We start from the raw sequence: 14,118 nt of genomic DNA on the forward strand, positions 1-14,118 counted from the left end.
CCTGATGGAAAATCAGAAAAGGAGACTCACAAGAAAGAGCAGATCATTCGGAAACTCTTCTAGCAGAAGAGATAGCCAAAAGGAACAACACTTTCCAAGAAAGAAGTTTAATATCCAAAGAATGCATAGGCTCAAAAGGAGGAGCCTGTAAAGCCTTCAAAACCAAATTAAGACTCCAAGGAAGAGAGATTGATTTAATGACAGGCTTGATACGGACCAAAGCCTGCACAAAGCAGTGAATATCAGGAAGCTTAGCAATCTTTCTGTGAAATAAAACAGAGCAGAGATTTGTCCCTTCAAGGAACTTGCAGACAAACCTTTATCCAAACCATCCTGAAGAAACTGTAAAATTCTAGGAATTCTAAAAGAATGCCAGGAGAATATATGAGAAGAACACCATGAAATATAAGTCTTCCAAACTCGATAATAAATCTTCCTAGAAACAGATTTACGAGCCTGTAATATAGTATCAATCACTGAGTCAGAGCAACCTCTATGACTAAGCACTAAGCGTTAAATTTCCATACCTTCAAATTTAACGATTTGAGATCCTGATGGAAAAACGGTCCTTGAGACAGAAGATCTGGTCTTAAAGGAAGTGACCAAGGTTGGCAACTGACATTCGGACAAGATCCGCATACCAGAACCTGTGAGGCCATGCTGGTGCTACCAGAAACACAAACGATTGTTCCATGATGATCTTGGAGATCACTCTTGGAAGAAGAACTAGAGGCGGGAAGATATAAGCAGGTTTGTAAAACCAAGGAACTGCTAATGCATCCACTGACTCCGCCAGAGGATCCCTGGACCTGGACAAGTACCTGGGAAGTTTCTTGTTTAGATGGGAAGCCATCAGATCTATTTCTGGAAGACCCCACATCTGAACAATCTGAAAAAACACATCTGGATGGAGAGACAACTCCCCCGGATGTAAAGTCTGACGGCTGAGATAATCCGCTTCCCAATTGTCTACACCTGGGATATGTACCACAGAAATGAGATAAGAGCTGGATTCCGCGCAAGAAAGTATACAAGATACTTCTTTCATAGCTAGGGGACTGTGAGTCCCACCCTGATGATTGACATATGCCACAGTTGTGATATTGTCTGTCTGAAAACAAATGAATGGTTCTCTCTTCAACAGAGGCCAAACCTGAAGAGCCCTGAAAATAGCACGGAGTTCTAAAATATTGATTGGTAATCTCGCCTCTTGAGATTTCCAAACCCCTTGTGCTGTCAGAGAACCCCAGACAGCTCCCCAACCTGAAAGACTTTCATCTGTTGTGATTACAGTCAAGATTGGACAAACAAAAGAGGCTCCTTGAACTATATGATGGTGATCTAACCACCAAGTCACAGAGAGTCGAACATTGGGATTTAAGGATATGAATTGTGATATCCTTGTATATTCCCTGAACCATTGATTCAGCATACAAAGCTAAAGAGGTTGCATATGAAAATGAGCAAAGGGAATCGCGTCCGATGCTGCAGTCATGAGACCTAAAACTTCCATGCACATAGCCGCTAAAGGGAATGATTGAGACTGAAGGTTTCGACAAGCTGAAACCAATTTTATTCATCTCTTGTCTGTTAGAGACAGAGTCATGGACACTGAATCTATCTGGAAACCTAAAAAGGTGACCCTTGTCTGAGGAATCAAGGAACTTTTTGGTAAATTGATCCTCCAACCATGTCTTTGAAGACACAACAGTAGTTGATTCGTGTGAGATCCGGCAGAATGTAAAGACTGAGCTAGTACTAAGATATTGTCCAAATAAGGAAACACCGTAATACCCTGTTCTCTGATTACAGAGAGTAGGGCACCGAGAACTTTTGAAAAAATTATTGGAGCTGTCGCTAGGCCAAATGGAAAAGCGACAAATTGGTAATGCTTGTCTAGAAAAGAGAATCTCAGAAACCGATAGTGGTCTGGATGAATCGGAATATGAAGATATGCATCCTGCAAGTCTATCATGGACATATAATTAATATAATACCTTGCTGAACAAAAGGCAGAATAGTCCTTATAGTCACCATTTTGAAAGTTGGCACTCTTACAAAACAATTCAACATTTTCAGATCCAGAACTGGCCTGAATGAATTTTCTTTCTTTGGGACAATGAATAGATTTGAATAAAACCCCAGACCCTGTTCCTGGAACGGAACTGGTATGATTACCCCTGAAAGCTCTAGATCTGAAACACACTTCAGAAAAGCCTGAGCCTTCACTGGATTTGCTGGAACGTGTGTGAGAAAAAATCTTCTCACAGGAGGTCTTACTCTGAAACCTATTCGATACCCTTGGGAGACAATACCCTGAATCCATTGATTTTGGACAGAATCTGCCCAAATGTTTTGGAAAAATTTTAATCTGCCCCCCACCAGCTGAGCTGGAATGAGGGCCGCACCTTCATGCGGACTTGGAGGCTGGCTTTGGTTTCTTAAAAGGCTTGGATTTATTCCAACTTGAAGGTTTCCAATTGGAACCAGATTCTTTGGGGAAAGGATTGGCTTTCTTTTCCTTATTCTGTTGAAAAGAACGAAAACTATTAGAAGCTTTAGATTTACCCTTAGATCTTTTATCCTGAGGCAAAAAACTCCCTCCCCCCCCCCCCCGTGACAGTTGAAATAATTGAATCCAACTGAGAACCAAATAAATTGTTACCTTGGAAAGAAAGAGATAGTAATCTAGACTTAGATACCATGTCAGCATTCCCATATTTGAGCCACAAAGCTCTTCTAGCTAAAATAGCTAAAGACATAGATTTAACATCATTATTGATGATATCAAAAATAGCATCACAGATAAAATGATTAGCATGTTGAAGCAAGCGAACAATGCTAGACAAATCAGGATCTGTTTCTTGTTGCGCTAAGCTTTCCAACCAAAATGTTGATGCAGCTACAACATCAGCCATAGATATAGCAGGCCTAAGAATGCTAGACAATAAATAAGCTTTCCTTAGATAAGATTCAAGTTTCCTATCTAAAGGGTCCTTAAAAGAAATACTCTCTTCTTTAGGAATAGTAGTACATTTGTCAAGAGTAGAAATAGCCCCATCAACCTTGGGGATTGTTTCCCAAAACTCCAACCTAACTGCTGGCAAAGGATACAACTTTTTAAACCTGGAGGAAGGAATAAAAGAGGTACCAGGCCTATTCCATTCCTTTGAAATCATATCAGAAATAGCATCAGGAACTGGAAAAACTTCTGGAGTAACCACAGGAGGTTTATAAACAGAATTTAAACATTTACTAGTTTTAGTATCAAGAGGACTAGTTTCCTCAATATCCAAAGTAATCAACACCTCTTTTTTAACAAGGAACAAATATACTTCATCTTAAAGAGATAAGTAGATTTGTCAGTGTCAATATCTGAGGTAGGATCTTCTGAACCAGATATATCCTCATCAGAGGAAGATAATTCAGTATGTTGTCGGTCATTTGAAATTTCATCAACTTTATGAGAAGTTTTAAAAGACCTTTTACGTTTATTAGAAGGCGGAATAGCAGACAAAGCCTCCTGAATTGCGTCAGCAATAAAATCTTTTATATTCACAGGGATATCATGTACATTAGATGTTGAAGGAACAACAGGCATTGTACTAGTACTGATGGATACATTCTCTGCATGTAAAAGCTTATCATGACAACTGTTACATACTACAGCTGGAGATATAATCTCCGCTAACTTACAACAGATACACTTAGCTTTGGTAGAACTGTTATCAAGCAGCAGGGTTCCAACAGTGGTTTCTGAGACAGGATCAGATTGAGACATCTTGCAAATGTACGAGAAAAAAACCCATATAAAGCAAAATTATCAATTTCCTTATATGGCAGTTTCAGGAATGGGAAAACATGTAAACAGTATAGCCCTCTGAGCATAAAAAGAAGCAAAAGGCATATAGGAAGGGGGGTTTAAATAATTAAATTATATGGCTCCAAGTATGACGCGCAACGCAAAATTATTTTTTTGGCGCTAACAACATCCGGAAATGACGCAACTCGCGTCATGGCAGACGCAACCTTGTGCAAGGAACCTGGCGTCAACTAAGATGCCGGAAATGACGAATTGCATCACCAAACATACCTTCACGCCAAAAAAATTCTCACGCCAAGAATGACGTAATAAATATCAGCATTTTGCGACCTCGAGAGCCTAATTTTGCCCGTGAAAATTAATGAAAAAGCAGTCAATTTGAAGAAAAGACTATACCCCAGGTTAAAAAAAATAACTTCCTAAATATGTTTCCCAATTTTGAAACTGATAGTCTGCAAAAGGAAATATACATAAACCTGACTAATGGCAAATGTAAGTACAATACATATATTTTAAACTTTATATTAATACATAGTGCAAAATCATAACTGAGAGTGTCTTAAGTAATGAAAACATACTTACCAAAAGACACCATCCACATATAGCAGATAGCCAAACCAGTACTGAAACAGTATCAGTAGAGGTAATGGAATATGAGAGTATATCGTCAATCTGAAAAGGGAGGTAGGAGATGAATCTCTACGACCGATAACAGAGAACCCATGAAATAGATCTCCCGTGAGGAAAACCATTGCATTCAATAGGGGATACTCCCTTTATATCCCTCTGACATTCACTGTACTCTGAGAGGAATCGTGCTTCAAAATGCTGCAAAGCGCATATCACCGAAGAAAATCAAGCACAAACTTACTTCACCACCTCCATAGGAGGCAAAGTTTGTAAAACTGAATTGTGGGTGTGGTGAGGGGTGTATTTATAGGCATTTTGAGGTTTGGGAAACTTTGCCCCTCCTGGTAGGATTGTATATCCCATACGTAACTAGCTCATGGACTCTTGCCAATTACATGAAAGAAAGCTGCTGGTGCAATGCTGAATATGGAGAGCGTATTGCTCTCCGCATTCAGCGATGTCTGTCTGACCTGATCCGCACTGTCGGATCAGGTCCGACAAACATATGATAATTCGGCCTTTTAGCATAAAACTCATAACTAAACTGTTACAAAGTACACTAACACCCATAAACTACCTAACCCCTAAACCGAGGCCCTCCCACATCGCAAACACTATAATAAATGTATTAACCCCTAATCTGCCACCCTTGACATCGGCGTCCGCCCACACCACCACAATAATAAACCTATTAACCACTAAACCGCAAGCCCTCCACAACGAAATATACTAAAATATTAACCCCTAAACCTCTGGTCTCCCACATCACTACATAAATATATTAACCCCTAAACCTAACCATAACCCTAAAGTAACCCTAAGCCTAAGTCTAACCCTAACACCCCCTAACTTAAATATAATTATAATAAATCTAAATTAAACTTACAATTAGTACCTAAATAACCTATTTAAAACTAAATACATACTTACCTATAAAATAAAACCTAAGCTAGCTACAATATAACTAATAGTTACATTGTATCTAGCTTAGGTTTTATTTTTATTTCACAGGTAAGTTTGTATTTATTTTAATTAGGTAGACTAGTTACTAAATAGTTATTAACTATTTACTAACTACCTAGCTAAAATAAATACAAATTTACCTGTTAAATAAAACCTAACCTGCCTTATACTTAAACCTAACATTACAATCAAATAAAATAAATGAAATTAATAAAATACAATTATCTACATTACAAAAAAAAAAAAAACAATTACTCCTAATAGCCCTATCAAAATAAAAAAGCCCCCCAAAAATAAAAAATAAACCCTAGCCTACACTAAACTTAAAAGGGCTTTTTGCGGGGCATTGCCAACAGTAAAACCCACCACCCACACAACCAAACCCCCAAAATAAAATTCTATTTAAATAAACCTAAGCTAGCCATTGCCATGAAAAGGGCATTTGGATGAGCATTGCCCTTAAAAGGGCATTTAGCTCTTTTATATTGCCCAAACCCTAAGCTAAAAATAAAACCCTCACAATAAACCCTTAAAAAACCTAACACTAACCCCCGACTATCCACTAACAGTTTTCGAAGATCCGACATCCATCCTCATCCAAGTGGGCAGATGTCTTCATCCAAGCAGGCAGAAGTCTTCATCCAGACGACATCTTCTATATTCATCCATCCTGCGCGGAGCGGGTCCATCTTCAAGACATCCGGCACGGAGCATCCTCTTCTTCCGATGGTCGCTGAAGAATGATGCTTCCCTTTAAGTGACGTCATCCAAGATGGCGTTCCTTACATTCCGATTGGCTGGTAGAATTCTATCAGCCAACAGAAATTAAAGGGGAAAAAATCATATTGGCTGTTGCAATCAGCCAATGGGATTGAGCTTGCATTCTATTAGCTGATTGGAATAGCCAATAGAATGCAAGCTCAATCCTATTGGCTGATTGGATCAGCCAATAGGATGAAAGCTCAATCCTATTGGCTGATTGCAACAGGCAATAGGATTTTTTTCCCCTTTAATTCCTATTGGCAGATTATAATTCTATCAGCCAATCGGAATGTAAGGGACGCCATCTTGGATGACGTCACTTAAAGGGAGACTTAATTCTTCAGCGACCGTTGGAAGAAGAGGATGCTCCGCGCCGGATGTCTTGAAGATGGACCTGCTCCGCGCTGGATGGATGAAGATAGAAGATTCCGTCTGGATGAAGACTTCTGCCAGCTTCAATGAGGACTTCTGCCTGCTTGGATGAAGACTTCTGCCGCCTGGATGAGGATGGATGTCCGATCTTCGAAAACTGTAAGTGGATCGTCGGGGGTTAGTGTTAGTTTTTTTTTAAGGGTTTATTAGGTGGGTTTTATTTTAAGAGTAGGGTTTTGGGCAATGTAAAATAGCTAAATGCCCTTTAAGGGCAATGCCCATCCAAATACCCTTTTCAGAGCAATGGTTAACTTAGGTTTATGTGGGTGGTGGGTTTTACTGTTGGGCGGTTTTTTGTATATTTTTTTTTCAGGTAAAAGAGCTGATTTCTTTGAGCGAAATGCCCTGCAAAAGGCCCTTTTTAAGGGCCATTGATAGTTTAGTGTAGGCTAGGGGTTTTTTTTTATTTTGGGTGGGTTTTTTATTTTGATAGGGCTATTAGATTAGGAGTAATTCGTTTTTATTTTTGATCATTTCTTTTTTATTTTGTGTAATTTAGTGTTTAAATTTTTTTGTAATTTAGATAATTGTATTATATTCATTTAATTTATTTTATTTGATTGTAATGTTAGGTTTTATTTTACAGGTAACTTTGTATTTATTTTAGCTAGGTAGTTATTAAATGGTTCATAACTATTTACTAACTAGTCTACCTAGTTAAAATAAATACAAACTTACCTGTGAAATAAAAATAAAACCTAAGCTAGCTTCAATGTAACTATTAGTTATTTTGTAGCTATCTTAGGTTTGTTTTTACAGGTAAGTATTTAGTTTTAAATAGGAATTATTTAGGTAATAATTTGTAAGTTTAATTTAGATTTATTTTAATTATATTTAAGTTAGGGGGGTTAGGGTTAGACTTAGGGTTAGGGTGATGTTAGGTTTAGGGGTTAATATATTTAGTGTTAGTGATGTGGGAGGCTAGAGGTTTAGGGGTTAATAACTTAAGTATAGTAGCAGCGACTTTGGGGGCAGCAGATTAGGGTTGATAACTGTAATGTAGGTGGCGGCGATTTTGGGAGCGGCAGATTAGGGGTTGAAAATTTTAGGGGCAGATGGCTTCTTAATGTGATCACAATTAAAATACTCCTTACCAGTCAACCGGTTTCGGTCTCCACTGACCTTTCTCAAGACTGCACTATTGTTTGCCTTTCCTTTTTTGGCAGGTAAGGGACAACATTGCAAGTTGGAATTATTTGTTAACTACTGCCCAAGAAGATTTCTACATAATCAGCAGTTGGGATCCATATTGAGATAGACTATAGCAAGATTCTTATTATCCAATTTGAATATTTATTTGGACTTTTAAGCATTTTATGTTATATCATCCGTTTTTTAACCCACTGTTGTTATATGGTCTCTTTTAATTAACATCTCGAGGCTCTTTGAGCAAGTCCCTTATATCTAGCTCAGCAACTCTGAGCCCTTTAGATTCGAATTTTAGGGTATCAATTTAGAGCCTGTGTTCAATTTTAATCCAATCACAAAGTTTTGCCACTATTCAGTGTTTATAACAGATATTTGTTCACATCACAGTTTGCAAGCAGAAACACATTTGAACACACGTTAAAGTTGTGCTGTTGTTTTTTTTGGTTCTATTTATGCTTTATGTTTGCATTAGTTGATTTGTCAAAAATTCACTTGTATATCGTTTTATTTTGAATTCATTGTTTATTTTAAAAATAAGGTTTAGACACCCCTGCAATATTTTTCTCACATTTTTTCACTTGTTAGGATTTACACCCTTTTTGGATAAACACATAGGCACAACCTCAGGTCTTATATTTTGAATTCAGGTTCTAGACATTCCTGTAACATTTTTTGTCCACCTGTTAGGAGTTACAAAATTTTGGATAAACACATAGGCAAAACCCCAATTTGGAGCCACTTACATTTCACATCCACCGGTTTCAAGCAACCTGGAATCTATCCACCTGTGCATTGTAACCCATTGTTTTTATAAATAGAGTGTGCATAAGCGCTCCTAGCATTCACATATTAGAATTTAAGTTTTAAGCGATAGACATTATTTGTTAGATTTTTTTTTTTTTTTTTTTTTTTGTTATTTATTGTTCTACAAGCATTTTTAAATTGTTCCTATTGTTTCAATATATATTTTAAAGTGTAACATGGATCCATGACTAATTGTTGTATAATTTTAAATGTACCAACTTTTTTATCTTATGTATTAACCCCTTAATGACCGGACCATTTTTCAATTTTCTTACCCTTAATGACAATGGCTATTTTTACATTTCTGCGGTGTTTGTGTTTAGCTGTAATTTTCCTCTTACTCATTTACTTTACCCACACATATTATATACCGTTTTTCTCGCCATTAAATGGACTTTCTAAAGATACCATTATTTTCATCATATCTTATAATTTACTATAAAAAATAATAAAATATGAGGAAAAAATGAAAAAAACACACTTTTTCTAACTTTGACCCCCAAAATCTGTTACACATCTACAATCACCAAAAAACACCCATGCTAAATAGTTTCTAAATTGTGTCCTGAGTTTAGAAATACCCAATGTTTACATGTTCTTTGCTTTTTTTGCAAGTTATAGGGCCATAAATACAAGTAGCACTTCGCTATTTCCAAACCACTTTTTTTCAAAATTAGCGCTAGTTACATTGGAACCCTGATATCTGTCAGGAATACCTGAATATCCCTTGACATGTATATATTTTTTGTTAGAAGACAACCCAATGTATTGATCTAGGCACATTTTGGTATATTTTATGCCACCATTTCACCGCCAAATGCAAGCAAATAAAAAAAAAACTTTACATTTTTCACAATTTTAGGTTTCTCACTGAAATTATTTACAAACAGCTTGTGCTATTATGGCACAAATTGTTGTAAAAGCTTCTTTGGGATCCCCTTTGTTCAGAAATAGCAGACTTATATGGCTTTGGCATTGCTTTTTGGTAATTAGAAGGCCGCTAAATGCTGCTGTGCACCACACGTAAATTATGCCCAGCAGTGAAGGGGTTAATTAGGTAGGTTGTAGGGAGCTTGCAGGGTTAATTTTAGCTTTAGGGTAGAGATCAGCCTCCCACCTGACACATCCCACCCCCTGATCCCTCCCAAACAGCTCTCTTCCCTCCCCCACCCCACAAATGTCCCCGCCATCTTAAGTACTGACAGAAAGACTGCCAGTACTAAATAAAAGGAGTTTTTTTTTTTTATTTTATAAAAAAAAAAAAATATTTTAGCTGTGATGGACTCCTGCCTTAGCCCCAACCTCCATGATCTCCCCCCCAGCTCTCTAACCCTCTCCCCTATCTAATTGCGGCCATCTTGGGTACTGGCAGCTGTCTGCCAGTACCCAATTTGCCCAAAAACAAAAGTATTTTTTGCTCTTTTGCTTTTTTTTGGGGTTTTCTGTAGTGTAGCAGCCCCCCACAATACCCCTACCCCCCTCCCCCTCCCAGATCCTTTTATATTATTTAAAAAAAAAAATCTTCCCCCCCCCTCTTCCCTCCTCATTGGTGTCAGTGGCCAGCTAATGCGCGCGCACGCCTGGTACCTGGTACGTCAGTTGTCATTAAGGGGTTAAATCATATTATTTCAACCTATTGTTACCTTTGGTATTTGACTATCTGCCCATAGACCCTGCCTACGTTGTTTGGCGCTCTGATATCCAATCTTAAAATTGAATCCACCCTTGGCAACTAGGTGCCAATTTATTAGAGCTGGAGGTCTGTTGCGTTATAGTTGGCGCTTAGTTATCGCCTTTGTGGCGCTCATTAATTTCCCTATAGCTTTGAAAACTCGTAATCTAGCTGATCGTCTTTTTTATTGTATGTAATGGTGTTTTTATTTGGGGCTACTTAGGGGGTGTTAGGTTAGGGGGCTTAGTTATTAGATACTTCCCTATAGTCTAAAAGTCCCAGTTCTGCAGTTTCTGTGACATGACTTGTTGTGACACTCTCTCTCCTCAGATGGAACACACTTTCAGGAATTATGGACCTGGAGTTCGTTATATCTCCTTCCAGCATGGCGGATCGGACACTCAGAACTGGGCTGGCTGGTACGGGGTTAGAGTGACCAACAGCTCTGTGACTCTTGAACCTGAAGACCTAAGCACTGATCCACTGCCCTTATCCTCTGGTCCAAGTTCTTGACCAGATCCCCAATATCACTTTACTGTTAATGTATACAGTCTGTATCTATGGATATGTCTTTAGCCATGAAAGCTTAAAACCAGCACTTCATTCTATAAGGCCCCTGGCACGGTGAAACATAAAGCTATTACAGCAGGATCACATGTTGGTAAATCGTTTGAATTTAAATAACTAACTTGTGCATCTAAAAGAGTGCATTGTAAATGTATTACAGTTTTGTTTTCCTAAAACAGATGTTCTAAGCTGGGAAAAAATGTATTTATTTTGGTTTTATGTTTTGGGGATGTCACTGTCCATTAAAACTGTGGGAGTTCAGCTTATCAGCCAGTGAGCAATTAGCCCTTAAGGCCCGGATGTGATTCCTGTTAGCTTCAAAATAAACAGGTTTAAGCATTGTTTTCATGCAAAAAAATATTAACACATTTAAAGGGCCATGATACCCAAATGTTGAAACACTTGAAAGTGATCCAGCATAGCTGTAAAAAGCTGACTAGAAAATATCACCTGAACATCTCTATGTAAAAAAGAAAGATATTTTACCTCAAAATATCCTAAGAATTTAAACCCCATTTCAAAGGACTTTAAGCAGCAAATCAGTATGTCTGTCCCGGGACAGGCAAGGCAGTGAGCTTTGTACACACTCATGTTATTTCCCTATTCAGTTTAAGGAAGTTTACTATGAAATCTCATGAGAGTTAAGTCAAATCTCATGAGATCACAGTAAAAGAGTCCATGACCTCAGCACTGTTGATACTGATTGGCTGCAGTTAATTTCTTTTTTTTTTTACTTGCATCTGGACATCAGCTGAAGTATAACTTTGTACACAGCACTTACTCTGGTGAGCTGAGGAAATTGTGAGGTAAAATATCTTCCTTTTTTACATAGAGATGCTCAGGTGATATTTTCCTGTCAGCTTTTTACAGTTATACTGCATCAGTTTCAAGTGATTTAGCATATGAGTATTATGTCCCTTTAAATAATGTGCATCATATGTGCAATATTCTTAACATTTTCTGTCATTATAAATAAATATACACTTTATATAAGCAGAATCTTAATAAATCTTTGTCATTCCGGTTATTTAAATAGAGGTATTGTTTGACCTCTGAAACTGGTGTGAAACACCCCTTACATAAACATGGGAAATAAAGCCATCTATTTCATTAACCACTTGACTGCTAGAGAGACTTAATTCTTCTGCCTTTCTCAGGCACCTTCAGCAAATCTCACCTTGTTTTTGTCATCTTTGCCTAATTTTCCCATTCTCAGGTCTTTATTTTTCCTGCTAATATATAAAGGATTGGAAATAATTGAACGTTCTAAAATAAAGAACCAGTGAGTATTATACAGCAGAATCCTTTCACTTTAGCTTTCTCTGCTGCATTAATGGGACATAAAAATGATCTATCAATTCACTATCACATGTGGCAGTAATGCTAAATAACATATAGCGCCTGTGTATTTTGTGCAGATTTTTCATATGACATTGCCATGGTTCATACCTCTTTTGTTCCTGAATCACAGGAGCATGAGCACTGGGGAAATCATGGGTGTAGCTGAGTAGATCTGTGGGCGTGTCTAGATACCTGAAGGTGGAGCCAAGTCAGGACCACATGGGTAATGGGTCATTGTTAAGGGTGAACAGAGATGTAGCCAGGATGTCTGTGAGCTAATCCAGGGGATAGGGGTATGTTTTCACCTGTATGAGTGGAGTTTAGTAAAAACAAAGGAAAATAGTCCTTGCAATTAAAGGTTTTTGTAAAACATCTTGTTGTAGGATAAGCCCAATTACTTTATTTTTTACACCAACAGTATGTGTTTTCTGTTTATCTAAGTTGATGTCAGTATGTCTATCAATTTATGGTCAGCAGGCCAGAATCCTGACCTGTGCAAAAAAAAATTATTTTATGCAGATTCAACCTTACCAGTTTCATCCTAAAGTAAAAGGTAACCTGTCTTGCTTTCAATGTTACTTTGCCCTCATGCATCCCACTTCCTCTGACAGTGTTACTTGCTTCACATTTACTTGGTATATGTGTTAATGGTAAAAGAAAATGACACTCAGGGTATCACAGAGGGAAATCCATAATCTTACGTGTTTCGCACCAATACAGTCGCTTAATCCTAGATTACATCACCAGCTCACAAATTGCTATTAAGCCATGAGATGCCAATCACAAACAAGTTTTATACATCATTAAAAATAAAAAGCGCATCAAAAATAGTCCTCGATTAAATACATTAAACATTATGCAAAAAAAAATCTATAAATAAAGTATTAGAGTGGTGATTTATTTACTTGGTTTTCTTGGGTACCTTTGTTAGCTTTTCATTGGGGCTATACATATGTGTCTTTTGTCATTTGGCTCAACAGTAGTACATTGTTGCTCTGGAACTTACTCTAATTACATGTTTAATCCTCTTGCATTGTTATGTTCAAGCAATATTGGCATAAAGTCACCCAACAGCAATGTGAAAGACGGGTGGAGAGCAGCCAAGATGCATAAAGCTGTGATTTCAGGGTTATTCCACCAAATACTGATTTCTGAACTCTTGCTCAGTTAAAACATTAGTATTGTGTTGTTTAAAAATGAATGAGGGGGTGGAGCCAACTTCCGGTTATACCAGTCGCATTTTCATAGAGCTCCAGGGCTTTCATCATTAAATATATAGTTAATTTCAACTGAAGTTTCTCCCAAACCAACCGGATTGCCTTCTAAGGCTGCAAGAACAGTAGCTCTCGCTATTTAGCAGCAGAACTGCTTCACAAGAACTGCTAGTGCAATGATAAATGCCGACAGCATATGCTGTCAGCATTTATTGATGTGCATTGGACATGATCCACAATATCGGATCATGTCCACTCGCACAATGATAATTCGTCCCCAAGTCTCAATTTGCATGCACTCCAGAGGGTCGGGGCTTCGCTCCGGAGTTATAGATAATACACAAGAGACTGAAGGGAGTTAATGCCGGACACATCTCAAAGGAGCAGGGAGCAGGAAATCACGCTACCCAGGCAGTTAAAACACTGCGAGGAGACATTGGCAGCTTAAGTGTTCGGCAGTGGAGAAGACGGGGCTCTGAGTGCTGTGGAGCTGGACCAAGCAAATTGACACATCAAGGACACAATAACCTACTGATCCAGCCTACAGTTGAATAATATCTATAGAAAGTCAGTGCATCTAGCAATTCAGACCGCTAGCCTCCTTGAGAACAGCAAGCACCAATAAGAACTGACCGGGACAATCTTAGAGGCTTGTGACAAGCGTCTGAGGTGTGGGCGGCTTTTATCAAGAGGATTCTTACTTAATTGAGCTGGTCCGGAGGGAAGACGGGAATCCTTGCAGCTGCGCAACAGGTCCATGA

At 38.1% G+C, this 14,118-nt stretch overlaps 1 protein-coding gene across 2 annotated transcripts in view; it reads left to right on the forward strand.

Moving 5' to 3' along the window:
* Positions 1-11,916, forward strand: part of LOC128639200 (F-box only protein 44) — a 60,181-nt gene extending 48,265 nt beyond the window's left edge. For both annotated transcript variants that reach the window (XM_053691454.1, XM_053691455.1), the window contains exon 6: positions 10,566-11,916. In XM_053691454.1, coding sequence (XP_053547429.1) covers positions 10,566-10,748 — 183 coding nt within the window. In that variant the 3' untranslated portion in view covers positions 10,749-11,916. The remainder of the gene's footprint in view (positions 1-10,565) is intronic.
* The last annotated feature ends 2,202 nt before the right edge of the window (positions 11,917-14,118 follow it).

Source organism: Bombina bombina, chromosome 8, assembly GCF_027579735.1.
Source record: "Bombina bombina isolate aBomBom1 chromosome 8, aBomBom1.pri, whole genome shotgun sequence".
Taxonomy (NCBI): Eukaryota; Metazoa; Chordata; class Amphibia; order Anura; family Bombinatoridae; genus Bombina; species Bombina bombina.